This window comes from Lycium ferocissimum, chromosome 6, assembly GCF_029784015.1.
Source record: "Lycium ferocissimum isolate CSIRO_LF1 chromosome 6, AGI_CSIRO_Lferr_CH_V1, whole genome shotgun sequence".
NCBI lineage: Eukaryota > Viridiplantae > Streptophyta > Magnoliopsida > Solanales > Solanaceae > Lycium > Lycium ferocissimum.
Window position 1 is genome coordinate 16,984,826 of NC_081347.1, and position 11,539 is coordinate 16,996,364.

Genomic DNA, 11,539 nt, shown 5'->3' on the forward strand with positions numbered 1-11,539 from the left:
GAGCACAGCGGATGCACAGACATAGTCATGCGATGGCCATGCGACGCATGACCAAAGCACAAGAGGCGTCAGTTCTCCTAAGTTGATCGGGATTGGGCCCACTTATCTCATATTTTCCCTAGCTTATAAATAGCGTTTTTACATTAGAATAGAGGACTTTTGACCTAGAGAGTAGGAGCCGCCATGGAGGCCGAGATTATTGGGTTTTATCTTTTCTTCTCCTTATTACTAGTTTGTATATTTTCTTTGAATGATTTGTTGCTTTTCCTCCATGTCTATGTGGAGCTAAACTTCTCATTCTAGGGTTGTGGTAAACCATGATTATTGATGTTTGGTGATTATTTCTTATCTTAATATGAGTTGTTGAGTTTGATTGCTTCTTTAATTCTTTCATAATTGCTTGATTGTTTGGCCACCGATTAGGTTCTATCGACTATCTAATATACGTGCTTGGGAAAGATGTTATTAGATTAGAGAAGGATTAAAGAGGGCGTGATCTGATTATCCCTACAATTGGGCTAGGATTTGTGGCTAGGATAGGAATATACCTAGGCGCCACGTTCAATTAAATACCATAAACGAATTGCGTTCTTAACAAGTCAATTCCATAGGAATATAGGCGGCGAACTGTTTTGAATAGGCGAGTAGTAGTTCGGGAGAATACTACGAGAGTTAATCGTCCGGTAAATTAGCAATCGTCGACAATTCGGATTAAAGGGAAATAGTTCGAAAACTCAACAGGATTGGTGAACCAACCGCAACCCTGGAACGTTCGTCTCATTGATAATATAAAAACCCGCTCTTTCTTTGTTGAAGTTCACTATTTGTCTCTTTTATCTTTTATAATCACAATCTTCGAATTTCATCTCTTGTATAGATAATTTGGATAGTTTAATTTAGTTGACGGTTAATCATAACTCCCTGTGGGTTCGACATCCGATTTTATATAATCACTATATTACTTGTACGACCACGTATACTTGCGTGTGCATTTGGACGCAACAATTATCATCTTCCATTAGAGCTCTTAGAAGTTAACAAAGTCTTAAGAGCCATGGCTTTGATATGGGCAACTCTTATAGTTGCTCTATTTGTACATACCTTGTATGAGAAAAGAAAAAGGTTTCCTCTAGGTCCCAAAGGGTTTGCCATTTTAGGACATCTTCATTTGTTAGGCAAAAATCCACACCAAGATTTACGAAAACTAGCCAAGAAACATGGTCCTTTTATGTACATGCGATTGGGGCTAGTGCCGCCTTGTCTGCTGATGCAGCCGAGAAGGTCCTCAAGACATATGATCACATTTTTGCTAGCAGGCCTCATCATGAGGCATCTCAATATTTGGCTTATGGCCAGAAGAATTTGATATTTGCAAAATATGGTGCGTATTGGCGCAACATGCGCAAATTGTGCACTGTGCACCTCTTGAATAGTCATAAGATAAGTCCATTTCAATCCATTACAAAGCAAGAAGTTGAACTTCTTATTGAATCACTTAAAAAGGAAGCTCATGATCGCGTAGCTGTTGATCTTAGTGGAAAGATTATGTCGTTGAATGCTAACTTGACTTGCATAATGGTGTTTGGAAAGAAGTACATGAATGAGGACTTGGACAAAAGGGGATTCAAAGTTGTAGTTCAAGATGTTGTGCATTTAGCTGCAACACCAAATCTCGGAGATTTTTTCCCCTTCCTCGGTTTTATTGATCTCCAGGGACTCACTTGCAAGCTCAAGGATCTTTCAAAAGTGTTTGATGAGTTTCTTGAGAGGATTATTGATGAACATGTTCATTCTCATGAGAAGAAGCAAACTAAGGACTTTATTGGCACCATGATGGACATTTTGCAATCAGGAGAAGCAGAGTTTCAGTTTGATCGTCGACATATAAAAGCTATCCTCTTGTTATATATTTCCATCCCATTTTATCATTACTAGTATAAGCTCAACATACCACAAGATTTTGAAGATTGAATCTGATTTCTACTAATTAATTTCCCTGTTTCCTTTTCTACTATACAGGACATGCTTATGGCAGCAATGGACACTTCAGCAACATCAGTGGAATGGATACTTACAGAGCTTCTTAGGCACCCAAGACACTCCAAAAAGAATAAGAAGAAGTTGTAAGTCTTGAAAGAATGGTAGAAGAATCAGACTTGAAGAACTTAAAGTACTTAGACATGGTTGTAAAAGAGGGCCTGAGGCTTCATTCCATAGTGCCAATAATGCATCACGATGCATGGAAGATTGTGTAGTCGATGGTTTCCACATACAAAAGGGATCTCGAATCATGATAAATTGTTACGCAATTCAGAGGTATCCAAATGTTTGGCAAGAGTCTGAGAAGTTTTTGCCTGAGATTTATTGGGAGCAGTATAATATTCATGGACGTGAGTTTCAACTTTTACCATTTGGCTCGGGCAGGAGAAGCTGTCCCAGAATGCAGTTGGGAATTACTGTCGTTCGCTTTGTGGTGGCACAATTGGTGCATTGCTTTGATTGGGAGCTTCCAAATGGTATGCAGTCTTGTGATTTAGACATTGATGAGCAGTTTGGGTTAGTAACGTGTAGAAAAAGCCTTTGATGGCTATTCCCACTTATAGACTAAAGGAATGATGCAAATACAATACAGATGTAAGAGAACTGGTCTTCCTGGACTTTACCTTTTGTTTGATTTAGTCACAAATAGGATTAACACAAGCAATAATGGAAGTTTCGACTATATAGTTTTGTGATTGTTGTCTGATTTCAGTTGCTATTCTACGAATACTGCATTGGCAGTATATATCTAATAGATTTGTATCTTCAAAAATTCTCATTACATAGACAATTGACCTCTATTTTCTTGTTTCCTTTTGCATGAGTTTTAACAAGTCAAAAGATAAAAGTTCCACACTGAAGAACCGTCACTGTGAAGACCCAATTATCCTAAGTACCTAACTGTTCCCGCATCAGGTGAACCACAGCCCAATAAGCGATCGAGATAATAATTCAAGGAGAGTTATTAAAGTCTAACAGAAACAATAGCCTAACGAAAATGTGAGGAACATGCCAGTACGTCTAAAAAATCCAATTCAAGATCCGGTGTCACTATTAGAAGTCTTAGACAAAAAGCACCTTTGATTACTAGGATCTGGCACAATGCAGTTCCCTTCAAGATCTCTTTCCTTAATTACCTTTCAAAGATCTTGTGGCTAAATTCGGTAAACAAGGCTTCAAAAAAAAGGCTGAGAGTTGCATTTCTCCACAAGATGAAACACCTCAATGCTTTTATTGAAGGAAAGGTTGCTCATCATCTGGAACAAAATTGGTGCCCCTTTGGGCTTTAAACATCACAATATTCATTTCGGAGAAGAATGGTGGAATAGAAAAGCCAAAAACAAGGTCCACAAATTTACTATGCAGATTGCTCCAATGATGATATTGTGGGAGATATGGAAAGCTTGGAGTTCTTGCAGATTTGGGGAACAAAAGAAGTTTGATTTATACAAGATGGAAATGCAAATCACACTGAACATGAAAGTCCCCAACATCAATGTAGAAGGCAACCGTGTAACTGTCAAAAACTTAGCTAAAATGCATCATATTGAAAAAACCGGAGAGATGGATGGTTTAAACTTAGACTCCATGGCGTTTTGTGGATATTACTAACAGTGCTGGTATAGGTGGCATTCTAAGAAATGAGGAAGGGGATCTAATAATGGCTTTTTCTATCTCTGTGGATTGTGAGAGTCACAATATGGCAGAAGCATAATGGCATTAGATATGAATCATGGCTTTGATAATGAAATTGAGCTAGACTCCCAACTCATAGTCAAGATGTTGCTCAACAAAGATACGGACAACTAAGCTCAAGGCATCATCAACACCACAAATGGCTTTCTTAAAGATGCCTCCACGTTCCTTGCTAAAATGGCTTCAACAAGTAGAAGGAGGACCTTATATCTTTCTCAAAGGGATTTACCAAGAGAAGTCAAGGGGCTAATTCAACTTGATAAGCAACAACTTCCTACTTTTAGAAGAAGATTTGAAAAATGTAACTTCTTTGTAAGCTAGAATATCTTGATAGCTAGGGAGGATTCTGTTCATTTGGCTATCTCCTCCCTTTTAGATTGTTTTTACAATCTCTTTTGTAGACTAGAGGCAAGGTTCCATGTCCCCCTCTAGTCATTGTAAATTATCTTTACTTATATAATACATGGTAGGGGTCAAGCCAAACCCCCCACACCATAGGTTCACAACCTAATGGTGATGGCTTAATATTAAAAAAAAAAAAGATCCGGTGTCACTAGCCATGAGCCACTAGAGATAAGAATACATCTGTCTAAGAAAATAAATAAGATATATTGTTTGAAGGGAAAGAACAACAAAATAAGTAAATAGGAAACCTCCACGCTTCTGGGTACGAAGTTAGTAGCTCATCACTAGAAGCTAGTTGCTCATCACTAGAAGCTAGATCAATCATCTTGGCACACTCTCTAACTCCGCTGATATTCGTGTCCGAACTTGTAAACGCAGTGCATGAAGGAGAGGGGGTGAATACGAGGAGTACTCAACAAGTATCATTGACCACCCCAACAGAGTAGTAGCAAACGTCACATAAAAACATTAAATTCCCATTAACCTGTACAATATAATAATAGAGCAAAGTAGAAAAGTCTGCAATTTACGATGTAAACAGCTCAATAAGTCTCTAAACAGGTAAATCATGAAAGATATGCATAAATAGCTCAAATCAATTATCACAAAGCAGCTATCAATCGGAAATACAGTAAAGATCCAATCTTTATCAATCATGACACTGAGACAAGGTGCGGACAAATTCCTTATTATGAAATATTTTGATTTCTCTATGGTTGATCATATTTCTGTTATTGACCAAGTCCATGAACTGCAAGTTCTTGTTTCCAAACTTAAAGATCTTAAAGTGGTAGTTCCTGAAGCATTACAAGTGGGAGGAATAACTGCAAAACTTTCTTCTAGTTGGAATGATTACAGGAAGAAATTACTGCATACCACAAAAGATTTTTCCTTTAACAGATTCAGAAACCCTTGCGAATTGAAGAAGAGACTAGAAGTCTTCTTAAAAAGCATGTATCTGAATCCGGAACAAAAAGTGAATTTTGTTGAAGGGAACCAAAAAACTTATGATCAAAAAAATGGGGCAAACAAAGGAAAGTTTACTGATACAGAGGCCCTTCTAATTATAACAAAGCCAGTTCTAGCAATCCAAAGAAAGGAAAGACATGTTATCAATTTGGTAGGAAGGGACACTATAAACGTGAATGCAAGTTTCGAAAAAAAAAAAAAAAACAGACGGACAATAATATATACTTCTGCTTCTTAGCTACATAGTCGATGTGACTATTATTAGTTGAGTACATCTCCTGATTGTTTCTAGCTATCCCTTCGTTCAGTATGCCATGTTTTGTGAATATTCGTCTTAACCTGTTAAATTCACTTATAGTTAATTCTATAAGATTATGAGTCTGCGTTAGTGCTGGATATTTGTCACTTCTGTTTATTTGTAAGAATGTGCTAAGATTAATCGCTGGCAACTATAGTTGAATAATTAAAAGGAAATCTTAGTTGTGAACTTCACCACCTCTTTTTGCAAGAGGAGTTAGCTTCAAATGACAAGGTCTTGCCAAGCACACACAAGTAAAGAAAGAAAGGAAACCAAGTTAATAATAGTAACAAAAGATACTCTATAAGAAATAGCAGCCACAATTATATCATTGGATTTGGAAAGTATTTGGTTGTTTAGCTTGAGAAAGCATCTGGACTACTTCCCGCATGGTGGGCCTCTCAACGCTGTACTCTTCAACACACAGCATTGCTACAAAAAATACTTGCATGGCTTCTCCAATTGCAACATTTTTTAGCCTCTCATCCAAGATTTTCACCACCCCTTCTTTGCTCCAATTTGTTTCCCTTTTCACCCATTGTACGATGTCCAATCCTTCTTCTCCGAAATTCCCCACTGGCCTTCTCCCTGTTATCAGCTCCAATAGCACCACTCCAAAGCTATACACGTCGCTTTTCTCATCTATGTTCAGCGTGTATGCATACTCTATACAAAAGAAAAAGTTGAACAAGTAAGGAATAAAACTTTGTAGTATTCTGTGTTACACTATAGATCCATAATCTGAAAGGGTAAAAGTTATTCCCTCTTCCACTATATTTATTAATTAATTTCCAGGTGTACAAGAATATTCAAAGTATACAAATTGCCAACTAAAAAAGAAACAAACATGCTCCTCTTTATGGGGCTTGGAGAAAGTAAGGCTTGGGTAAGAATCTGCACTCTTAGGGCAGATAGATTTTCCTGTTTTGGGTCAAATAAAGTTTCTTGTGATTGCTTTTTATGAATTCAAGGTTCTTAATAATTCTATGATCTAGCGAAGAGAAGAGGAACAGTACCACTAGCCTCATCACTACATCTCAGTAGAACATATATATATATATATATATACATTTACTTTAAAAGCTACAGAGAATTTACCTTAATGTTTGTGTTTAAAAAAAAAAAAAAAAGCTATTGACATTTTTATTAATGTTTGCGTTCTTTTCTTGGAAATTACTGCAATCACTTTTCTTCGTTCAAGAAAGAAACCTCAGGTTGTGTTCTATGTTTTGCATAGTATCTGTAAATTGAGATTTCAGGATTCCAACCACTTATTAGTAGCACTTGAATTTCAGCGCGGATCTAAAACAGTATGACCCGGATTTAACGATGGTGGGTTGGCATGCAACAGTTAAAAATAACTGCAATAACTATTATTATTACTAAAAATTGAAACGCTCAGTAGAGGGTCAAACACGACGTCCTATCATTCAAACCTTTAAAGTTCCACTTAAAAACTGTTGGTTTAATTGATAGGTTGAATGGGAAATGGAGGAAAAGAAGTGGAGGAAAAATGAAATTGTTCCTCTTGCTTTATGAAATAAGCATTTGTCCCTCATTGGTAGTGGGAAGAAAAGTTCTCCTACTTAAAAGTAGAAGCACTCCTTCTTGTTGCTAAATGGTTAAGAAGAGGGTCTCCCCTCGCGCCGTCGTCGTCGCTTGGCTCGGCTTCGGCTAATTAATTAAATTATCTAGATCCTGACCCGTTAGTGACTCGGATCCGCGTGTCTGACCCGCGACCCGTTTCTTTCTCGGATTTTATTTAAAATTCCCGATCACTTTTAAAGCGCTAATTAATTAAATTATCCGACCGACCCGTTAGTGACCCGTTTCTTTCTTTCTCGGATTTTATTTAAAATTCCCGCCACTTTTAAAGTGACCCTTATAAAGGGTTGCAAACCTTCAGAAATCCATGGCTATAAATTCGTTTGATTCCTCAGATTTTTCCTTACGTATTTTCTGAACTTCAAAACTTTTTCTTTTTCTGAACAAATAAATTCTAGTGTAATTTACTACCGTTTAGTGGTTCGCTGACACCGTGGTTTTAGGACACACTGTGCATTCATTGGGTTCGATTTTCTTCCTTAAAAATATTTTTTGGATACTGTTTTGATATTTTCCAGTTTTTGGTTTATACTTTCTGCTTTTACAAAGTTTACTGTTTTCTGGAATTTTTTACAAAGTTATTGTTTCAGAATATTTTCGTAATACAGATTACTAACAAAAACCAGAGCACCAGTGGCGGAGCCACATTAGCTCCAGGGGGTTCTGAACCCCCTCGGCGAAAAATTACAGTGTATTTTCAACGTTAAAATTATTTTATTATGTATATATAGTAGATGTTGAACCCCCTGACTTCTTTGTGTATTCACCTTTTAGAATTTTTGAACCCCTAGATAAAAATTTTCGCTTTCATCGCAGAAACACCCACTTATCTTATTGGTTTTCAGGGTGCTTTTTTAATATTTATACCCAAATTTCATATATTTCTTATATTATTATACCTAATCTACGTAGGCTTTAACGGGTGTTAGAGCACCATTTAATTATACATAGGTCCGCCCCTATTCTAAAACATAGTTCCTCTTTAACTTCGAGTCCTTCCCGAAATATAAGTCGTTTTTAGCAAATTGAGGTTATTTCAAAAAAAAAATTGATGCTTTAGAAAAATAACAAGCCACTTGTTAGGTACCGTTTTTTCCAAATCTATAATAATTAATACTGCTCCAACTAGTAGATGTTAATTAAGTAAAAGGTTGAAGGGAGAGACAAATAATAGTTTAAACAAATATTCTTATAACTATAGCTATTAAATGTCTTCTTTAAGGGTGTGCCAAAACTTTAAAAGACAATAATATGAACCGAAGGAGCCACCAATCTATGGAAAAATTACAGGTTTAAATTCAAGATGCAAAATTAATGGGAAGAAGAATTACCTGGAGCGATGTAGCCATAAGAGCCTGCAATTGCGGACATGCACTCAGAGGTACCGTTATTATGAAAAAACTTGGCCAATCCAAAATCTGCAACATGAGCTTCAAATTCAGAATTCAACAATATATTGTTGGACTTGACATCGCGGTGGATTATCATGGGGGAGCAATCATGGTGCAAATAAGAAAGGCCCTTGGCAGCTTCTATGGCTATGTTTAGCCTGGTATCCCACTGGAGATGTCCGCTGTTTTTCCCATGAAGCACTTCACCTAAGCTTCCATTTAGCATATACTCGTAAATAAGCAAATTGATTTCCTTGTTTGAACAAAATGCAAGCAGTCTCACAATGTACCTATGCCTGATCTTTCCTAATGTTTTAACTTCAGCAGATAGGCCATTATCATGTGAGCCTTTGCTTATTCCCAACTTCTTCACTGCCACATGATCACCATTAGGCATAGTTCCCCTATACACTGTCCCTGCTCCACCTCTCCCTATGATGTTGTTCTCTTTCAAGCACTGCAAGACGTCTTCACTTCTGAATTCAAGCTTTTGAAATGCTGTCAGCTTCCACAAATTTGAATTCTTACTCCCCTTTCTTGTCTTGATTATTGCTAGGACAACAAAAATGAGGGAGCAGACTAAGAGCCCAAATGCAAATATAAACTTGTATTTTGTTGGAACCTTAGTTTTGTTGTCACTTCCATAACCAAGTTTTGATGGTGAGTTGGATGTAATGTTGCAAGGAGTCAAGTAGGATCCGCAAAGATAAGGGTTGCCAATGAAAGATGTTGAGTTGAAAAATAGATATTGACCTGTTTCAGGTATTGATCCAGATAAGTTGTTGTGGGAAAAATCTGCAGAAGTTAAGCTCTTCATTGAGCCAATCTCCTCGGGAAGATTCTTGTTGAAGTGATTCCAGGAAATATTGATGTAATTTAGGATGTGAATTTGAGAAATCTGAACTGGGATAGGACCAGAAAGTAGATTTTGGCTCAAATCCAAGTAAGTGAGTGAAAGACAGTTACCAATCTGAGGAGGGATTCTACCAGAGAAGTTGTTCCTACTCAGGTCCAGCTTTAAGATGCTTTTCAGTCTGCCTATATCAGAAGGAATATCACCCGAGAAACCATTTCCTGTTAATAGAAGATTCTTCAGCCCTGAAAAGTTTCCGATAGCACTGGGAAGTGTACCAGACAAGCGATTGTTTGACAGGTTCAGCCCTTCAAGTTTGGAAGATGCTGAGCTTTTTTCGTTTGAGAGTTGTCCACTGATATAGTTGTTCTGCAGTTCTACCAGTGACAACTCTGGCAAATAAAGAAACCCTGTTGGTATTGATCCACTTAAGTAATTCTGTCCCATTCTGACTCTGGACAAGCTATGACACTGCCCAAAATCATCAGGTAAAGGTCCAAAAAGAAAATTATCGAGCAGAATCAAGATCTTCAAATTCCTCCCTAAGCACAGAGATTTTGGTATCAGGCCAGTGAGTCTATTACTGGAAAGATCAATCTCAACCAGTTTACCATTTATCCCAAGCTTCGAAGGTATGGATCCAGTGAAATTATTCCTCCAAAGATTCAACATTTCCAACTTTGGCAGCTCCGCTATGCATTGGGGAATCTCACTGTGAAAATTGTTGATGAAAAGGTTCAACAAGGTGAGCTCCTTTAGTCCTGAGAAGTCAATTGGGATCTCTCCTGTGAGTTCATTGACGGAGATATCAAGAGATTTCAATCTTGTCAAGTTTCCTAGCTCAGGAGGAATCGCCCCAGTAAGTTGATTTTTTTGCAAGAAGAGAGTGTCTAACATATTAAGATTGCCCAATTCTGCTGGAATCGGACCCTTCAAGTTGCAGCTGGAAAGATCCAAATGAACCAAATTGACCAGTTTTCCTAACTCTGGTGGAATCCCCTCATCAAACTGATTGAAATAACCCAGTTGCAGCCACCTGAGGTTTGTAAGGTTGCCCAGGTCACGAGGTATAGGACCTCGCAAGTCATTTCCTGCAAGAGACAGGAACTCAAGTCGATCAAAACTACCGTAGCTCAAAGGAATTTTCCCCGAAAAGTAGTTGCCCCCGAAATCCAAATGTTTCAGCTGCACAAGTTGAGCGGCCCCCAAGGGGAGTGGGCCAGAGAAATTGTTGTTATAAGCATCCAGCACTTGAAGGGCCTTAAACCTCGGAAACTCCAAGCTCAAGTTTCCACCAAACAAGTTGTTGGAAATATTCAGGATTTGAAGTCTAGTAAGGTCGTGAATATTAGGTGAGAGAGAGCCAGAGATGTTTAGATTGGATATATCAATGGAGGTTACTGATTTGGTGTTGTCACAAGTGATGCCGGTCCAAGAGCAGACGTACATATAACTCGACATGTTCCAACTAGACAGAGTACTAGGAACAGAGGCTACAAATGCTTGTTTCCAAGAAATTAGAATCTTGGCCTGTCGACTCAGAAACAGATTATGGGATTGAGATGAAGTGATGACATGAGGAGAAACGAGGAACACGACGAGGATATAAGTGAAAAAGAAGGGACTTTTGCCAGAAGCAGCCATTTAGATGCTTAGTAATTGAAGTTAGAATAGTTTGGGAAACATCAAAGAGAAGAAGCTGCAGCAGGTATTTGGAAGGATTCCACTGATATTGAGAAAGAATGATGGTAAGTTTCGGCCTTGGATGTTGTTGATTTGTAGCTCTAGCTTTTCCCATTTTAAATCTTAATTTTTTCCTTTGTATTTTGGATTCATCATCTTTAACTTTATGGAGGAAAAGGAAAAGGAAAAGCAAAAGCAAAAGCTAAAGAAAAAGCAAACTTAACATAAAGATGCATTGCAACATACCATTTGAGCAACTACATTCTGAATTCATTTGCTTTTTAAGGCAAAGTTACTTGTGTGTCCACAACATGAACTCATCCTTTTCTTTCTTTTCCCCCCCCTAACCTGTATGCTGATAGCTACACTATGGAGCTGCTGTAGTTGAATTGATAGTTACGATAGAACGTTAATGTAATTGGTTTTTTACTTCCGAGAAAATACATAAAATCCCCCTTAACTTGCTCCCAAAACTCATTTTAGTGATTTAACTTTACGGATATTTAAGTACCGTTATTCTTGTCAATAGTGTATTAAATATCCCCTAAGAGGTGACATGGCAGAGAGAATACCTTCCTAAAGGTGAGTGAGAAGAGAAAA

General features: G+C 37.7%; 1 protein-coding gene and 2 pseudogenes across 1 annotated transcript; 2 read left to right on the plus strand and 1 right to left on the minus strand.

Moving 5' to 3' along the window:
• Positions 1–1,010: 1,010 nt before the first annotated feature.
• LOC132060702 (cytochrome P450 71AU50-like) lies at positions 1,011–2,628 on the plus strand (annotated as a pseudogene).
• On the plus strand, positions 2,023–2,616 carry LOC132060703 (cytochrome P450 71AU50-like; annotated as a pseudogene).
• Positions 2,629–5,585: 2,957 nt separating the features above from the next.
• On the minus strand, positions 5,586–11,223 carry LOC132059437 (leucine-rich repeat receptor-like serine/threonine-protein kinase BAM3). Its single transcript, XM_059452062.1, has 2 exons — positions 8,344–11,223; positions 5,586–6,073 (listed from the first exon to the last, which is right to left on the minus strand). The coding sequence occupies exons 1-2, from the start codon at positions 10,898–10,900 to the stop codon at positions 5,736–5,738; spliced, it is 2,895 nt and encodes a 964-aa protein (XP_059308045.1). The 5' UTR covers positions 10,901–11,223; the 3' UTR covers positions 5,586–5,735.
• Positions 11,224–11,539: the final 316 nt, after the last annotated feature.

Excerpts from the sequence above, each read along its gene's own strand:
- LOC132059437 (XM_059452062.1), bottom strand. The coding sequence starts at position 10,900 with ATGGCTGCTTCTGGCAAAAGTCCCTTCTTTTTCACTTATATCCTCGTC. Across the intron at positions 6,074-8,343 it reads TTATGGCTACATCGCTCCAG|AGTATGCATACACGCTGAAC; the intron begins GTAATTCTTCTT and ends TCTTTTGTATAG.